Source organism: Dermacentor albipictus, unplaced genomic scaffold, assembly GCF_038994185.2.
Source record: "Dermacentor albipictus isolate Rhodes 1998 colony unplaced genomic scaffold, USDA_Dalb.pri_finalv2 scaffold_16, whole genome shotgun sequence".
Classification (NCBI taxonomy): Eukaryota; Metazoa; Arthropoda; class Arachnida; order Ixodida; family Ixodidae; genus Dermacentor; species Dermacentor albipictus.
Genome location: NW_027225570.1, coordinates 2,753,642 through 2,772,375, shown reverse-complemented (window position 1 = coordinate 2,772,375; position 18,734 = coordinate 2,753,642). Strand labels below are relative to the sequence as shown.

Here is an 18,734-nt window from a genome sequence, read left to right as displayed (position 1 = left end):
ACAAAATACTTCGAAACAGTTTAGCCGGGCTACGAGCCGAGTTTGAAGCTTTTAAGCGCACGGCAAACAACAGCACATCACAGCAACCCATACAAATTGCGGACCACACTTCCAAATCACCACCACAAACATCACACAAATTGCGGACCACACTTCCAAATCACCACCACAAACATCACTGCAACAAAGTACCGCCTCCAGCACTCATTCGTTAACGCTGCAACAGTTAGCACAAAACATGCAACTAATGTTCGCAGAGCTACACAAACTCAAACGAATGGTAGAAGATGTGCAAACAGAAGCCGCAGCCGTCCCCCGAAAGAGGGTCAGTCAAAGTCCGGGAGCTCCTACCAGGACTCCGAAAGCTATAGAGCACACTGATAGCGACAGTAATATCCATTGATAATATGGCAAGCAACACAAAGAGCGGACACATTGAAATCTGGCAATGGAATTGCTGCACGCTACGCACTAAATTGGCTAATTTCACGCACTACATAGAATCGGCGCCAATCCCTCCCGACGTTATCTGTATTCAGGAAATAGGGAAACAAAATCAAAAACTCAAAGGCTACGAGCTTTATGCTCACCCTGACTACCCTCAAGTAGCCACCTTTGCCAAGAAGGATGTTGCGATTAGCGTAAATTATTTTTTCCGGGAACCTATTCAGCACCAGATAATCACGATTTGGCCGCAGAAAAGGGGCAAACCTAAAACAATTATTGTCAACGTTTATAGTTCTCCCAGAGAACAACAGGCGGATTTTGGAAACGTGGTGGCCACCGCGGTGCGACTCGCTCAAGGTAGGGACAAATTAATATTGTTAGGCGACTTTAACGCGCTACGGACTTTTTCAGCTAACTCAACCGGATCTCCCAACGCGAATCGGGAACAGCGTGTCCCAGGACACTTCCCCCGACCTCACGTTCACCAACAACGAAAGTGAGACGCGATGGACGAACCTAGGTGAAAACCTAGGAAGTGATCACTATATCTTAAGCATATCGGTTAATGCAGCCAGGATTCGAAGAGCTATTGGCAAGGCAAGGCTATCCGACTGGACCAAATTTCGTGAAAAACAGAAAACAATCGACAGCATAACAGACGTAGGAGAATGGGCCGAGCAGGTCCGAGTTATTCACTCTAGGGTCACCTAAACAACTGAAACGACAACGGAGGCTCCAGCCGTGGATCGTCACCTGTTGCATCTCTGGGAAGCCCGGAGAGGCCTCACAAAAAGGTGGAAAAGGCAGAAGCTTAATCGTCAACTCAGGATACGGATAGCTCAGCTAGCGCAGGAAGCTAACGAATACGCACAAAAGCTAAGCGACAGCAATTGGTGTCAGTTCAGCGACTCGCTTCGGGGCACGTTGACTACAAAGAAAACATGGCGCATTCTTCGAAGTATGATTGACCCGGGAGGAACAAAAACAGTGGCGAATCGCACACTTAAGCTGCTTGAAAACGAGTTTGAAGGTCGGGAAGCTGACATCATAGACAAAATTAAAGAGATATACGTAGGTACTGTACCGACCGGGCAATCCACCAAACCCGTTTACGAAGGTCAGGACCAACCGGAACTGGACGCCCCCGTAACCTTTGAAGAGGTTTACGCAGCGGCACACTCCAAGAAAAACACGACCCCAGGGGTAGATCAGGTCACGAACGCAATGATTCGCAATCTAAGTGATGACACGCTAAAGAGCTTGACCAAATTCTTTAACGACACGGTCTGGACAGAGGACGGCGTCCTTCCAAAAGAATGGAAGGAAGCAAAAATTATTCTTATTCCAAAACCAGGTAAGCCTCATAACATCAACAACCTTCGACCCATCTCCCTAACGTCGTGCGCGGGGAAACTCTTTGAAAAGGTTGTGCAGGTCCGGCTCTCGAACCACATAGAGCTAAACAACATGTTCCCCTCCAACATGTTCGGTTTCCGACCCCACGTGTCAGCGCAGGACATTTTTCTACTACTAAAGCACGAGGTCCTGCACCCCAACAGAGGGTCGGAAGATAAATTTGTACTGGCATTGGACATCAAAGAGGCCTTCGACAGCATCTCCCACCACGCTATTCGCGGTGAACTGTGGATCGCGAATTTATAACTACGTGCGCTCGTTCCTCAGCCACCGCACGGCCACAATCGGATTAGGCTCCACGAGGTCCGACACCTTCAACTGTCCCGACAGAGGTCCCCCCAGGGAGCTATACTCTCTCCACTGCTATTCAATGTAGGGATGAGAAAGCTAGCCCTGGAGCTAGATAAGCACCCGAATCTCGGTTGTGCGATATATGCCGATGATATCACGTTCTGGGCTCACCAGGGGTCCTACGGGGACAAGCAAGAAACCCTTCAAAAGGCCATAGACACAGTCGTGGAATACGCGAGGGCGGCGGACATGGCATGCGCACCCGAAAAATCGGAATTCATTCGGGTGCGTGCGAAGTACGCAAGAAAGAAGGACTGGGTGCCGCTCACTTTGACTCTCGACGGGGTGCCTATTCGTGAAGTGGAGACACTCAGAATATTGGGGATGTGGATACAGCAGAATGCTGGAACATCTCACACCCTACAAAAACTAAAGGCGGTCACAGGAAACGTGGCCAGAATGATAAGGAGAGTGGCAAGAAGCAGAGACGGCCTAACTAAGGGAGAGACCATCAGCCTGGTTCACGCATTCGTAATTAGCCGACTCACATACGCCCTTCCGTATCAGGCCATTGTTTTGTCCCACCTCCTTGACAATGACTTCATTCTCTTTGTGGTGTACATATTTTTGCAGTAGGGGGCTCCTGCTTTCTGCAGGTTTTCAGATTCCTTTTGGCAGTGCCAACATACCTGGCAGAACTATACAGGGGAAGCCCTCTTCTAATTCGCTGGGTCAGCTCCTCAGCTAGCACAGCATTCCTATAGAAATGCAGTAGTGCTGGCAATATTTCCTGAGACCACATGGCCTCATCAAAGAAAATCCTTTCGACGTGTAAGGAGGATGCAATGGATGCTGCATTAGTCCACACAACGAAGTCGCACCAGCTAAGTCCTGTCACTGCCATTTGGCCCTGCAACTGATAATAGTATTCATGCTCCCTTTTCAATGTAATTTCATTACCTGTTGCCCTACAACAAAACTTTGGAGAAGCTGCAGCTTCTTCGATACTTTTTCCTTTGAAAGAAAACAGGCATTTAACTTCTAGCAGCCCCATGTCACTGCCCTCAAATACCAGTCTATCTGGGTATGCAGCAATAAACGGATGCTCAGCATGCACGTGCAGGCCTGTATATCCCACAGTTATGGTCTTATCCATGCAGGCCATTAGCTGTTCATATGCCTGAACGGCATCTGGCTCGTGCACATTTCCATAGTGCATGGCTTCAGTTTTATAGCTCCGCGGGTAAAGTATCTCTTTAACAATACTGTCAGGTTTCCGGCACCGCACAATTCTTTTAAACATTGAGGCAGTTAGCCGACCAATCCGCTCCATGTGCCAGGTTGGATTTGCGGCCTGTCCAATCGTTGACTCGAGAACAACTGCTCTGCTGTCCACCGAGAGGGCCTGTATAGCTGCAAAAAAACAGTATTGTTAATTTATAGGTTTAGAATCCGTTTTACAAGTCGTACAGCAAGCATTACATTGTATTAAAGCAATGAGAAGTAGCATGACGTCAACAAAGCATCACTTGTCATGGCAATGTTGAGCTATTTGGTGGGGATTCATCGTGGAAGGAAGTAAGGGGTGCACACATGGACACAAGAGAACCACCCTATTGGAAAATCCTATTTAAATTCAAACTGGGTTATACAGGTTTAAACTGGTTTTAACAGGGACCTGTTTAGCAACAAACAGGTACAAACAGGACCAGTTTACACACGAACAGGTTTGAACGGGGTCCCGTTTGGCATGCAAACAGGTATAAACTGGACCAGTTTACACACGAACAGGTCTGAACGGGGTCCCGTTTGGCATGCAAACGGGTATAAACTGGACCAGTTCACACACGAACAGGTCTGAACGGGGTCCCGTTTGGCATGCAAACAGGTATAAACTGGACCAGTTCACACATGAACAGGGCGGAGCGGGGTCCCGTTTGGCATGTAAGCAGGTATAGGCACGACCAGTTCAAGCAGAAACGGGTCTTAACAGGGGCCCTGTTTGCAACTAAACTGGCTTATACTGGACACAGTGGCACCATATAGGGTCGCCTGTTTGGCACAAAAGCTGGTTTATTCTGGAGCTTTGTGGCAACCATACTGGATGGTATCATGCATACGAGTTTATTGCTTGAATAGAACTGGGGAGGAACTTTTTTATTGTTCGACATCCTGACAATTCAGCCCCTAGTGCTAAATTGGGGTCATTATCAAGCTCTACAGAAATTGCGTGACTACGTCGGAACATTCACAGACCATACTGCGATATGCTAGCTGCGAATTTCAAACCGATTCCCGGTCCTGCCCAGTTGAAAAAGAAACAGGAATTCCTGCTGCAACTACAGCAATTTCTGTTGTACGACAGAGGTTCCTAACGTTTCTGAAGTTGCGACAGACATTTCTGACGTTACGACAGCGATTCTTACGTCGCAACAGAAACATTCGGTCGCGACGGCCAAGAGTTGTGAAGTCGCAACAGAAGCACTTTCCGTCGCGGCCCTTTAAAATGTCAGCTTCGCATCGGTGGTGTACACTGTACTTTTTTTTCTTGCGCGGTATTCAATCGTGCTTCTAAGAAGCCGGCAATACTGATAGCACCGACACCGGCATTAAAGTCGACGTTGCCAATTGTTATAATTGTGCCGTAACGACGCGGCACCAACAAAGCCCTACCGGCCTCCTCAAAATCGGCCGCTGATCAAAATCATACCATCTGCGGGAATGGCTGCGTATCCGCGTTGTTTTATTTGGTAAGATGGGGCACACAGGCCTGTGGACTTACATGTGCGGTTACCCTGACACATTAGTTAATTTCCCAGAAATGTTGCACAAGCATATGCGAAGCGGAAAAGAAGCTTTGGATTGTTCCACAAAGTTGCGTGAAAAGCAAAATATTAATCTGGTACAGCGCTGCCGTGAGAAGCCAGTATTCTGTCGAGATGAAGACTCACCCACGAGTGTTTATGTAGCTATATTGCATTGAACACACGAATTATATGCGAGCTCAAAAGTGTAAAGAGCAAGAGACAACCGTCTAAATTAGCAGTAACAACCCTTAGTGTCCCCGGTCACCCTTGTCTATTTCTGAATTTCGTATGAAATATGGATATCGTTACAGCACAATCGATGGTCTAGCACTTCACGATGTACCTGGCGATGGTAACAACGCTTTTGCTCATCTAGAGATGCGGCAGTTGACGCGGTGAAGTGAAAGCGCATCATGGCTTTTAAAATGCAAATGTAAACAGCAACCCAGACAGCAATTTACACTCTTGAGATAGCTTAAACACATTGGCAGTGATGTTCGGCGTGGTGCAGTGGTAAGATGCTTGTCTCAGAACCGTCAGGTCTAAGGTTCGAATCCTTGCCCAAAGGCATTTTTTTTCTACCTTTGTTTTTTTATTTTATTTCGTATTAATAATTTTACATATCCTTAAAATGGCCTCTGTCAATTTTTATTAAATATTGATCAGGAACTACAGAATTTTCGACTACAGAGCACAGAACGACAGTCACAACGTCCCAAAATACGACAGACTGAAAATTTGCTGCTGTGTTTTTCAAGTGGGTGAGACGTCTATACGGCGTATACGCAGATTGCTGTCCTCTCTATTAAAAGCAACGTTGCTGAAACACGTCGTACAAGACGCTGTACGACTCGCATAACATCGAAATACAACGCCGTCACCATCCATGAGATCACCGAAAGCACGGTCGCTTTCGGTGGCGGCCTACAGATGGCAGCACAGGGAGCGCCGGTAAAGTTACAGGTGATATTATTTCGCCGTCCTCAGTTGTCGCCACATGTGCATGCTTGCTGCATTGACGCCGTCCGATGTAGTTGTTTAATCGTGTGTACGCTGTGCCGAGAGAAATTGTGGTGCATTTTGTATGCATTTAGAATCACAAAACCCCTGGGACCGCGTAATGTAGCCCGCAGTATCCTTCGTGTGGTGCGCCGATGTGGAAGATATGACCCTTCGCGCTTCCTTTGTTCCGGGCTCATGAACAGGATCTCCTCCTCTGGCACTGCCGCATCGTATCGCGCTGTACGGAAGAAATTGGTGAAAGTTGTGCTCTTACATCCTGTAGTTGATCCGCAATTCAACAGTGTGTGCGCCGGAAGGACCGTTCGTGCAGTCGATGCCACGGCACCTGCGACACTAAAAGGAGCGTTTTCCGAGTACGCCTAGAAAGGTAAGTCCGGCGCTTGCGCGCATTCTTCCTGTCTATGGTTCGTGAAGTGTGCGTTGTTGTACGTATCGCAAGATCCGTACAACAACCGGATCCGGATTTGTAAAGCAGCAAGAATTATAAATGTGCTTTTCAAATGGTTGTTCTTCATGTCGCAGTGCACATTTAGCAAAAAGTTCCATGGAAATTGCCCTAAAACGTGTTCATGTTACCAACAGCTCTATCTGTGGTTTATTTACTTTCACCTATGAAGCACGCTAGCGCGGGTGGTTCTTTGATCTAAATGGGCACAAAAATTCAAGCAAAGAAAGTTACTGTTTGTGTACATAATTTTTCATTAAGAAATGGTATAGGCATTTCTAGAAGTAGTACGTCGATGTGTCGTCGTCACAGCTAACAGCTGCGCGAGATGGCACCCGATTTCTTCGTCGACGCATGGCCAGATTTTTAGCTTGTATGGAAATTCTTCTGTTTATAGAGTGTCGTCAGATGACGTGTATTAGTGTCCTGTGTGTTTTCGTGTACTTGTAAAGGATTCCGATCTAGCAGAGAAGCCGAAATTACATAAGCAATGTTTCTTTTTCATCGAAAAATCTTTCTCTTTTCTGTATTGTCCCTCCAGAAATGAGGTGGTCTGTTGTAATTTTAAGCGCATCGTCCTTTGGGAGTAGTGCTTTGTTGCGCCGCATAGACAAGTTAGGTTTTGGAACGCTTTTCATGTGCTAAGGAATTTTTTGATAGTACAATTCACATTTCACGTTATGCAGCTGTACGTTTGTGTGAACCTTTTCATAGTAGATTCATGTTCTCTACAGTTCGATTTACGTGTTATTTAACCGCCTGTGATGTTACAATCAGATATTTGCACAACCAGTTGCAGCTTCATGTAACTGGTTGTACGATACTTTTTTCAAAATATGACGTGATCTTTTTATATCACAAGTTTGTAGTTTCAGCAGGGATTACAATAAATAAGTATTTATTATTGTTTAGGGATGGCAAGATTTTGTGAACCAGAGGCACCTCCACATATGCACCTGCGGCACTTCTGCAGCCTCAACAGCACGGAAAAGTACCTGACGTGCATGCTGTGACAAGGTGTGTGCAAAGTAGTTGCTGCCACTTACACGAGCTGCAGATTTTGTTGGTATCATCCATGTTTGGAAACTCTCCTGAATTTTTCGTGGGTTTACAAATGTGGGCTCATTTTACAATTTTATGAATGTCATTTTAGAAAGACAATGAAGTTGTGTTGGTTAAGATGTTTTAAAGCTGTTGAGAGATTGACGGCATGACATTGTTAAAATGCATGTAAAAATTAATTGTAATGGTACTTGTACTGCTTTATTATTAGCGATGCAATATCTCTAACGAGAGCATCAGAGGGGCACTTGCTTTTAGGAAGTTTAGTCAGATAAATTCCTGAACCAGCGTAAAGCTCTGTAATCTAAAAAAAATGTTGTCAGTTACTGGTTTCAAGTTCGCTGCTGCTTTTCGTGCTGCACGACAAGTTAAATAATGGTTGATAATGTGTGTGTGACGTAATAGTTCTGCGCAAACACACGAGGTGGAGAGAAGTAATTAATAAAGGGAAAATCAGACATCCACCCGCTCGTACCATTTGCTACAAAGGAAACCTGTATGTGTTCCTCAAAAGGAAAGCCGCACAGTTGAAGAAAAATTCGTCCTGGTCCGGGACTCGAACCCGGGACCAGCGCCTTTCCGAGGCAGCCACTCTACCATCTGAGAATACCAGCTGGCTAGCACATGGCAGGGCGAAGTCGAATTACTTGACAGCGCGAAGCAAAAGCAAGGGTTTGACGTAATATTTTTTCTCCTTTAATTACTTCTCTACACCTTGCGCGTTTCCGCAGAACTATTACGTCAGACCCTTGCCTTTGCTTCATGTTATCGACAAATTCGACTTGGCCCGGCCATCTGCTAGCCGCCTGGTTATCTTAGATGGTAAAGCGGCTGTCCCGGAAAGGCGGTGGTCCCGGGTTTGAGTCCCAGACCTGGACGGTTTCTTTTTTTCAACTGTGAGGCTTTCCTTTCGAGGAATCCGTACGGGTTTCTTTTGTAGCAATTGCTACGAGCGGGTAGATGTGCGATTTTCCCTTTATTAATAATGTGTGTGTGTATGCAACAATGGGGGTGCTGAGAGCAAGCTTTAAAATAATGTGTGCTATGTCCCCAACAAAGAATTTAGTGTCTGCAGCATTTTTACAAAATATTATGTTCACAGGTTGGCAGGTATGACATAATGTACAACAATAATGTACAACACTTTTGCTGTAGATGCATTTTCATAACGTCCATTTTCTGTCTACTTGAATCGTATATTTAGAATTTGGCCCACCTTCAGTTTGATCAAGTTACATAGGTAGCCCCCTCTGAGTTAAATATAATTAGGAGCTATTGTAGATATGCATGATATACCTACTCACTGTATTGTGACAGATATTTTTAGGGACTGTGTTGGGAGGCATGCATATCCTTTTACCTGTATGTCTTGCTGCAGGTTGCCCGACAAAAGCATAAATGCTTTGCCCACCTTTATTATTATGCTTTCATGTACACTTCTAACATGTGTGCCCACATAGACTCCATGTTCTTATTTACATTTTTCTAAGTATTCACTGTTGTGCATTACATTATTGTGTTACATTACTGTGCATTACATGATTTTCTTTGTTTTATTTTGGAGGGGGGGTATTCATTTTAATAATAGTACAGAGAATAGGAGTTCAAAACAAAAAGCCACGAAAGGTGGCTTAAAAGTGTATGAAGCTTGGAATTCTACATTCCATCCCCTAAAGCGCTACCAGTAGTAAAACATTCCTAATTGTCTTTTTTAGAAGCTAGCTGCCAGATACATAGTCCCATTATGAGAGTATGTTATTTTTTCTTCTTTGGTCTAACTTGTTTTGTTGAATGTTCTCCTTGTTAGTTCAGAATTTGTTTTCTTGCCACCTCATGCAATACCCCAACTGGAGCCTATGAGCTATGTGTATAATAAATAAGTAAATTCCTAAAGCATGCAACAAACCATGCAGCATAGCATTTAAATGTTGCCAGTTTATAATGCTTCTTGAGTGCAGCGCATCATGGAGCTTGAGGCTAATCTCTTCAGATGTAAAACAAATTGCAGGTTATGAAAATGTGGTCCTACAAACTGCTGGTTACGCATGTCAGTCAGCCTGTTGCAGTGGTCACAAGTGAGAATGTAACCAGAAGCTGGGCGTGCTCGGCCATTTTGCATATGGCACAGGATAAAGCTTCACCTCTGCCATTGCTTCTCTTATAATAATGGCCTCCGAGTATACATGCCGAGTTATGCTTCTGGGGACACCTATTAGTTAACCTTATCAGGTAATACCATTAGCCTTATGGGTGCTATAATGTTGCAGTGCCTGCAGGATGGCCAGCATTACAACACATTAAAATTATTGTACAAGTCATGCAATGGTATCGGGATTGGCCAACCAAGTGACAACCTTTAATTACACTATACCTGGGATCAGCTCACTCAGTCAGGGAGACATCCATGCATAAGGGGAGGGGTATGGCAAATAGAGGGCGTTCGATTAATCTTTCTCACATAGATAGCTGATACATATAATCTTTCTTAAATTGGATGCTTTGTTGCTCAAAGTGAAGTTACTTATGGGCATAATGTCAGCATTTCGATCCTATTTATGCTTAACGAAAGTTGCTTTGTTCAGTGTCACTTTTTATATTGTTTCGCTTGTGATTCTAAGCTCACTTGTTTTATAGCTGCTGTAGGTATGGCTGGACCTGGAGAAGAAGTGTAAGCAGACCATGCTATGTTGCTGATCTGCGCTGATCTCCACATCCAAGTTGGTCCCGCGACAGTTGGGCACCTTGTGCCTTGCTTCATTGACAAGGTGATATAATATGGTGAGCTTGTACTTCAATATCGGTATTGAAAATTATGTTAAGGAAAAAAGAAAAGGATTGGTCTTTATGATAGATACACTCATGTTCTTTCTTTAAGGTGTTCTTTTGACACTGTTCTGCATGGACAAATTTTTAGAGAATTATAACAGTCCTGTATTGCAAAATGCCATGGCGCTAGTTTATGCGTTCAACTAGCACTCTTTCACCAAAAAAAGCCTTATTTAGCACACAATTCACAAGGAAAGAAAGGAGGCAACAGGACAGAGTGCTACTAACAGTTCAGTATTATTGCTCGCACAGTGATATTGTGCAAAAGGTGAAAGGTGGAGAATAGATCTGAATACATGCTGTTCGCACAGAAACGAAAAGGACGCATCACATGGTGAGCGTGACACTTGTTTTACAATGATAAGAAGCAGTCTCACTGTCTAGTAATTCTCTGCATGAGGAGCTAGCGCTAGGTTCCTCGTCATTCATATAAGAAAAGCCTCAGATATCTCTCCAGCGCTTTTGTCTTTATATTTTGTCATGATCAAGCAGCTTTCAAACATAGGTGCATGTGCGCCGAGAGCAGTGCACTACCACTGCTAACTGACCCATGCATCAAGTTTGCTTGGTCACGCTGCCAGTCATTTATACATTGGCCGGTTTATCCGATGTAGCCTCTACTGCACGAAATGGTATGTGACAGACACTGCACCTGTGTACTGTACGTGCTTTGTTACATGATTTTTTTCTCAGAGATAGTGATGCAGGCCTTTTCATTATTTACATGCCTACACAACAAACCAAGCCAGCATGAGGCAACTGTTCTCGGCACGAAACAAACTTGATTCGTTAGTTTTCGTTCATTGGTGCGATCACACTAAGGCAGACAAGCTTGTAGGCTCTGCTTCTGCAATTTGTACAGCACACTGACAGCACTGGTGTGGGCCTCATCTGTGGGCTGGCTGATGGCACCTTCTACAGCGCAGACCACTTGTGTTGGGCGAGGCACCAATGTTGACGTTTGTTCCCTTGTGCAAAACAGCAGTCCTAGGTTTTGAGTAGTTGTAGGAAGACAAGGTAAACACAACTTCCATGGCTTGAGTGGGCTCATTTCTCTTGGGGCATCTAGCTTTTTTTCTTGCAACTGTGCAGAGGTGCTTCCCTAGAGTCGGTGTGAAAATGGCATAGAGCTGTGCATTCGGGAACTCCTGAACAATGATCTGCTGTAGTTAGGGCTTTGCGAAAATGCACTGTCTACCAATTGGTAGAAGGTGCATTATTCAGCCACTGATTTCCTGTTGGCATGCTTGCACTCGTGCTGTCAGTAATTTCTTGGCTTGCCGAATTATCTTGAGGCCCCACGCTGAAGTTGCTACCGATGTCTTCATGTGCAGACTTTTCAGGATGAGGTTTTTTGCTTTGCAAATGTTGTTGAAAGGTAGGTGGTGCTTACAGGTAGCTATTCTAGATATTAGTGGAATGAATTGGCCCATCTTGCTTCATCAAGCATCGTCACGCCGACATCAGTTGCACAAACAAAAAACCTGGCCTACTCGCTGCGTCGTGCACGAAGAAACAAACAAATCAGCTGCTGGATTGTCTTGACATGGCATACTAAGCTGAGACCGGAACTGCTGTAGCTACAAACCAGGCAGAGACGATGATGATGAGCAGGGATTTGCAGTAGCGCCACTTCGTGGGGCAGCAAGGAGGCTCCGTTCAAAACAAAAATGTCGTTCAGCAAGTAGAACGATGCAACGGTCAGAGTCGGTGCATGGTGCTCTCGATCAAGTTGGCTCAAGGAGTGTCCGAAAAATCAGACGAGAGGTTGCAAGGCGTCCGAACTTTCGGAAGTCGTTATACATTATGGTCCATGGGGAGAATGGCGGTGCCGTGAAGCAGACCGAGTAATCAAGTCCGAATTTTCGGAGTCCGGAAAATCAGTCGGCGACTGTACCTATACCTATGTGTCTATGTATACCTAGGTGCAACAGTGTTTGCTATGATCTGTGCAAGAATTGCTGTTGCCCGTAGATGCCCAACATGTCGGGTGTCAAGTTGTAAAATACCTTGCAAAAGTGATCTACGGAAAAATACCGCTTCTGCTATATTTCGCTTTTGCAAGAAATTTTGCGGCTGCTGGCACCTACCTTAAAAGGCTTTATATGGTCTTCGAATGGCCAGGGCCTTCTACTTTTGTGAGTTTGCTTATCTCGAAAATTACCCCGGTTTTTATAACTTCAAGTTGGCGGGATCCCTAGTCTCCTTTAACGTGTACCCAATAGACCTTACATAGGGGTTTTGGCATTTACCTGCCATCTAAATGCAGCCATTGTGGCCGGGATTCAACCCCATGCCCTCTGCCTGAGCAGCGCAATGTCAAAGCCAGTACACTACGGTATTTTGCTGGCAGAAGGGTTTAGTTTCTGAATAATTTATTATCTCAACCTGTCGGTGTTGTTTTTAAAGGTATTTCATGTTTGTATTCTGTTGCTTCAATACTAGTAATTATTGCTAATCAAACGATGTGTCCATCTTTTTCCTATAACACTTGCTTCAATCGCCTGCTAATTATGACAGCTTATTCTCCCACAGTAATTCATGTTCCCTTGAAACATAGGCATTGCATGAAACCACATATTTTTCAATAAGATTTATTCATTATCTCCTATGACCGGAATGCTGAACCTTTCTTATCTGTGGAAACATAGGCGAATTTGCCTATGTGCCAACCTGTTGCATGAATCAAGATAAATTATTGGCTTTACTTTTTCAGGTGCCCTGCTCGCTCTCACCCAAGCAACCCACTCCAGCGGTCTTCTCTCGGCAGACTGGATGCATCGAAATACCGTTAGAAGGTCCAATAAACAGTGCTTGGGACATTTATGACATGCTTTTTTTTTAAGCCGGATGACTTCAGGCTTAATGAAAGCTCAAGTTGGTGTACAGAAATACCTACGTAAAGTATACTTGTCTTTTTCACTTACAAGTACATGCCAATACTTTGCCTGACATTTTTCACCCCAAAATTACGCTTTACTGTGGATTTGTGAACAAATCATTACAACGAAAAGCACTGCATTAAAACGAGTACAAGTAATCGAACAAATACTTAATCTGCAAGAATTACATTTGCATACTTGTAGTAAATATGAAAATGAGGTACAGTCTTCTTCAGGGTGCATTTTCTTGTAGGTCATACATAAAGAACGTACTCGTGGGTCGTACAAAACTTGTTCATGATGTATCACATCAGTGTTGGTAGTGCTAATCAATTTATGCCGAAAATTGTGTTCATCTTCGTATCAAGCAATGTGCCAGGCAAACCTACATGTGAAAGTGGCATTCTTGTTGCAAACATAATGCAGATCTACTTCTCTTCAATGCTGATCGCAAATACACAAATGTACAAAATAGGTTTAATAGTAAATTATATTAAGCAACATCAATCCATTCTGAAAGGACCAGGTATGATTGCAGCAAAATATAGGTCTGAACAGGGGCAAACAGGTCTGGCTTAGATAGGACGGGTTTAAACGGGTCAGGATTAAACAGGATTTAAACGGGTCAGGATCAAACAGGATTTAAACGGGTCAGGTTTAAACAGGATTTAAACGGGTCAGGTTTAAACAGGAATAAACAGGATTTAAACAGGTCAGGACTGAACAGGATCAAACGGGGTCCCGTTCCATAACCCTATTTGATGAAACCCATTTGAAAACAAATAGGATTTTCTAGTAGGGCAGACAACACAAACACTGCAGATAGGAGCTAAGTGTACTAGAAATGAAGCTTAAAATGAGAGAAAGTTCAGCTAGTTGGTAGCGAATCGCACTAAAAGAAAGTAACGCATGCAAACATGGATACAAGAGAACCAAACTAAGTAAATGCCATGTTGTCTAGTTCTCTTGTTGGTGTTTGCACGCCTTACTTTTTTTTATGTTGAATCACTTGTCAGAAACTTAATACCATTAGGTTAGCTTTTATTTACTCCTACAAAGAAACACCTACAGGCCTACTCAAAGAGGCTAAAGTACTTAGGTTGTGTCAAATGACACAACTGCATATTGCAACGATTAAAATGTAGGTAGATACTAATCTCCTACAAAATTGTACAGCTTACTTTCACAGTGACATAAGAATTTTTCTGCAGCTTGTAACTTGCATGTGCTCATTATGTTTTATTTTTTTTCGCTAATTATGCTGGTCAACATAGCTAAATCGTAGAGTTGGTTCAGTATTGCAAGTATTTAAACATGCCTAAAAACAAGAAGAGCAAGACAAATGTGCATGCTTTCAATTCCATGCTCTGCTAAAACAGTCAACATATATATATGACAAATGCCGTGCATGAATCCAGGTGATGGACTCATGCTAAAGGAAAATCCATTATACATTCACACAGTGCTTCACAAACATGCCATAGATGAAGCAGATATGTTTGAGGACCCTGTGGGTGCTCACACACATCGAGTTATGCGACAGCCCTGTAAAAGTTAAGAAATGACAAGACAATAAGTCTAAAAGTGACTGCTGCATTATCTGCTGCTCAGTGGGATACTTGTGAAGGTGATGCCCAGAGACATAGGTGGGCATTCTTATATAAATGAGACAGCCTCAGAATGACACGTGCCAAGACAAAAAGTTGCGAAAAAAGTAATAAACAAGGAAGTGGACTTTCTTACCATCAAACCTCTCTTGTATGAGTCTTTGACAGGTCTCACTGTGGATGTCTTCAATGTCTTGGACCAGTGGAGTGTCTGAAGCTTCTGGTGCCACTTCACTGGGACTGTGTTCATCCTGGAATATAGTGCTTTACATTAGACAGCGCAGATAACATGCAAATGTTAGCTTAGTGACTACCTTGAATAGTAGTGCAGCTTGAAATATACGAAGCAGCATAGTAAAGATTTGAGGATTTTGTAAACAGGTCTTTGACAGCATCATATTGCGCCAGTGGTGAGAAGCGCAACAAAATAGGTTCAGATTGTGGTCTCATACCTGGCATGCCTTATTTCGCATGGTTGTTAAACAAGCAAACTCAGTATTGTACTTCTGAATCATTTTTCACATTTTATTTATTCGTACTCTAAATGCCTTCTTTCAGGGTGAGCAAAGAACAGTTTTGAAAGTAAGCAAACTACAAGCTTACTAGCATTAGAAAATTTAAAAAAAAACATTCAGATGCAGTGACATGAACTCGTGCTAACATGTGCTGTAAATCAAGAGCAAATGTAAATATGAAAGTGCAATAATGTGCATGTTGCAGAAGGGGATAGGAAAAACTCAAGCCATACGTAGAGGTAAACAGTAATCAATGCACATCAGATATGCCAACGCAAGATTTAAAATTCTTTAAAATTAGGTTCAGCAGCTCTGTGTAGAGAAGTTATTCCATTCAGCTATAAAGCATGGTATGAAAAATCAAGGGACACTTAATACACGTAACTAAGGAAACTATGTACAGATAATTTAATAAGACTTGCCCAGCATGCTATACTCACATGCTTTGCTGCATAAGTTGCAGGTGATTGGACAGTCTCGCATGATAATTATGTGAATCACATGTGGCTATAAGAATTTATGAAGCAGGCACTGGGGAGTTCATCACCGACTTGATACCTAAAGTATTACAGGAGGCGTCAAAGGTCTTGTCTTTTGTAAAGGCACACAGCATTTGAAAGCCCTTAAATGTATCACACTTTGGAATTCACAGTCCCTTACTGCTGTCATGGACAAGACAAGCTATAGAATGGAAGTTGAACAGATGTTTGTGTCAGTTTAAAAGTGTGTATGTGCATGAATGCTCTCGCATTATTTCAGTCATCACGAGATAGGTTCTGCCAGAATTTTTAAAATAACTTTGGCTTTAAAGAGGTTTAGTTGCCTCAATTAACCAAGACTTACATCACAGGTTTGCTGCATCATCTCATTGCTAAGCTTGCAGATTGTTTAGTGAGATAAAAAAGAAAGTCACCATATATAAACACTACTGACATTAGTGTTATACTGATGCAAACTGTACTTCGCATAAAAGCACAGTAAAAGGGGCTCTCAAACTGTTCCTGTCTGTCGTCACATGCTGATGGAACACTGCTAACTCTTATTTTAACAGATCACAAGCATGAAGAGTTAAGTGTAGCACTTACAAGTGATTCTCCTGAGTTTTCTTTGCTCATATAACGGAGAAGCAGGCAGTTTGCTGCCACCTTTTCGAGATCGGCAGCAAGCAGAGATGGGTCACTCGGTGAGAGCCCTGGCAGTGGATCAAACCGCCGCCTTTTCGCACCTTCATGTTTCCTTGTGTGAAAAGTGATGTCTTGCAGAGGCAGAGGTGGCTCATGCTTTTTGACTGAAAAAAAAAAGTTTTGTTTGTACAAGTACAATAACGAAATTTTAAGTGCTTCCTGTGATGTTTAGCCAACGACCACATCCATTGTAAGAAAATTAAATGTTGCAGTTTGGGATTATTTTTTCTCTATGCAGGTCTTGTAGTTAAGAATTTATGAAGCGACACCAATATGTGTTCTTAATTAAAACCAGTAGCCTATATTTGTCCACATACCAATACTCATGTACGCTGTAAACAATGTAGCTGTGTGAATGAGTTGATATTCAACAGCTGCTACCACGAATGCAAACAATTTTACAACACGTTATATGGTCAACACGGTGCCACAAAGAACCGTTTGCAGAAAGGGGCCGGAAGTGTGATCACAGATTTTTTAGGCACTTTTGCCGCCTCCTATGTTAACTAATGCTTGCTAAGTAGTAGCATTCTTACCTTGGGCAGGAACAATCCAAGCACATGGAACTTCCGTGCACGTTGCCGCATCCTTTTGCGCCAAGTGAATGGCATGAAGGATTAACCCAACAAAATGTTGGCATGTGCCGCTCAGGCTGCAAGAATAAAATGGAAGAGGAGATGAGTTTTCATGCTCAACAGGTATTCATCAAGGAAAAGATGGGATCAAGTGTTTATGAATTCGAAAGAACGGGTTTAAGTTCACGTCACTCAACGTGAAATACATGCGCCAATCTCAGACATGAGCCGCACACCACCACTCGCGCGTTGGCCTTGTAACACCATGTGCACACATTAACAGCATCATTGAACGATGCGATGCGGCTTGTCAGACAGCTATGCCGGCACGAAGTTAGGTACAACTAGCGGTTTTACAGTAAGCAGTCAAACTTGGAAGTCATTCTCGTTATATGCCTCTAAATAGTGTACTGTGTGATACCGGCAATCCAAGGCTGTGTACGGTCGCAGACAAGTGCAAATTGGTATGCTGCACGACCGTGTCGATCGGTATACATGCAAATGCGTAAAAACAAGAACTCCCCGCTTTCTTCATTTACAGTATGTGTATTTTTTCAACATTTAAGCAACCGTACCTTTATATAAGCAAACATCTAGCCCAAAACGGCAGGGCCGGTATAGTTATGAATTCCAAAATTTAACCCATCAGACTTAAATGTCCTGCACGCGGTTCATGCAGGTCGCGCTCCAGATGTAGAATAGAAAGCTTGCTCACCCTGCGGGGCAGAGGCAATGACCAGCCAGGATGGAGCCCGACGCCTTGGAAATCGCGGCGTGCACGATGTAATAGCCGCCTTTCATTGACGGTAGGCAGATACTACGCAAAAGTCCGCACGTGGATTCTGCTGACACGTCGTTGTACATGACGTTGCGCACGTATCCTTCTTCTTGGAACATCGTTCCTTTCATTTGCTGTCGCGCGAAGCGCGCTCCGCTCGACACCATGTGTTCTTCGAGCTGCGCTTCCGTGGGTATTTTGACGTTACCGAAGCGCTTTTTCCAGCCGTTCGTCACGCTGAAGAAACCTCCAGGTACAAAGCAGTCACCAGCGGGCTCCATGGCTAGCGGACGGCGACAAACTGTGCGCACACGTTGTTGCGGTTTTCACTCACACGCTGCTTGCTTGCACACGTGTCTCGCGTGCGGCGGCTGTCTGTCGCGGCGAGAGCGGCGCCTGCCAAATCGTTTCTCGTGGCCACCGCACAGTGGCGCCACAATGCATCGCAAAAGGCGGATTACCTTGTTTACAATCCCGTTACGAAATACAAGAGCTGCAAGTAATCAGTGTTTTAATTTGCCCCCATGTCGAAATCTGTACGGAAAAAGGCTCGTGGAATTTAACGGCGTAGTTATTTGGAACCAGCTATGACCGCTGGATACATGAAAACAGATTCCACAAAACACTGATTCAATTCATACCCAACACAGGCCTCTCTGCACACATATAATACACATATACGCATCAAGAATTATTCCTAGGGGCAAGCCTTTATCGCAATAAAAAAAAAATTATTTGGAATTCTTGTCCAATACATATAAAAGAAGCCCGTAACTTTAGGTCTGCTGTGAGAAAATACTTTTTTGAAAAAAACTGTCGATAAAAGGAAACTTCTTTAAATTTAGATTCCTGTCTAAGTTGTACATGTCAATTGCT

At 43.7% G+C, this 18,734-nt stretch overlaps 1 protein-coding gene and 1 long non-coding RNA gene across 3 annotated transcripts; one reads left to right on the top strand and one right to left on the bottom strand.

Annotated features, from left to right (window-relative positions):
- Window positions 1–1,250: 1,250 nt before the first annotated feature.
- LOC135906203 (uncharacterized) lies at window positions 1,251–18,303 on the bottom strand. 2 transcript variants are annotated; one of them, XM_065437464.1, is made up of 5 exons: window positions 17,796–18,303; window positions 17,042–17,157; window positions 16,407–16,609; window positions 14,943–15,057; window positions 1,251–3,567 (listed from the first exon to the last, which is right to left on the bottom strand). In XM_065437464.1, exons 1-5 carry the CDS (start codon window positions 18,137–18,139, stop codon window positions 2,756–2,758), a joined length of 1,590 nt encoding a protein of 529 aa, XP_065293536.1. In that variant the 5' UTR covers window positions 18,140–18,303; the 3' UTR covers window positions 1,251–2,755. The 2 variants fall into 2 exon arrangements, with proteins under 2 accessions (XP_065293536.1, XP_070385061.1); XM_070528960.1 differs by having other exon boundaries at window positions 1,251–3,559.
- LOC135906183 (uncharacterized) lies at window positions 5,954–13,971 on the top strand. Its single transcript, XR_010565664.2, has 4 exons — window positions 5,954–6,351; window positions 7,342–7,446; window positions 10,126–10,269; window positions 13,034–13,971. It is a non-coding gene; the product is annotated as an uncharacterized lncRNA (long non-coding RNA).
- Window positions 18,304–18,734: the final 431 nt, after the last annotated feature.

Coding starts and splice junctions, on each gene's coding strand:
- LOC135906203 (XM_065437464.1), bottom strand. CDS start 18,139: ATGGAGCCCGCTGGTGACTGCTTTGTACCTGGAGGTTTCTTCAGCGTG. Junction 16,610..17,041: donor TTGGATTGTTCCTGCCCAAG/GTAAGAATGCTA, acceptor TTTTTTTTTCAG/TCAAAAAGCATGAGCCACCT. Junction 15,058..16,406: donor AAAACTCAGGAGAATCACTT/GTAAGTGCTACA, acceptor ACTATATTCCAG/GATGAACACAGTCCCAGTGA.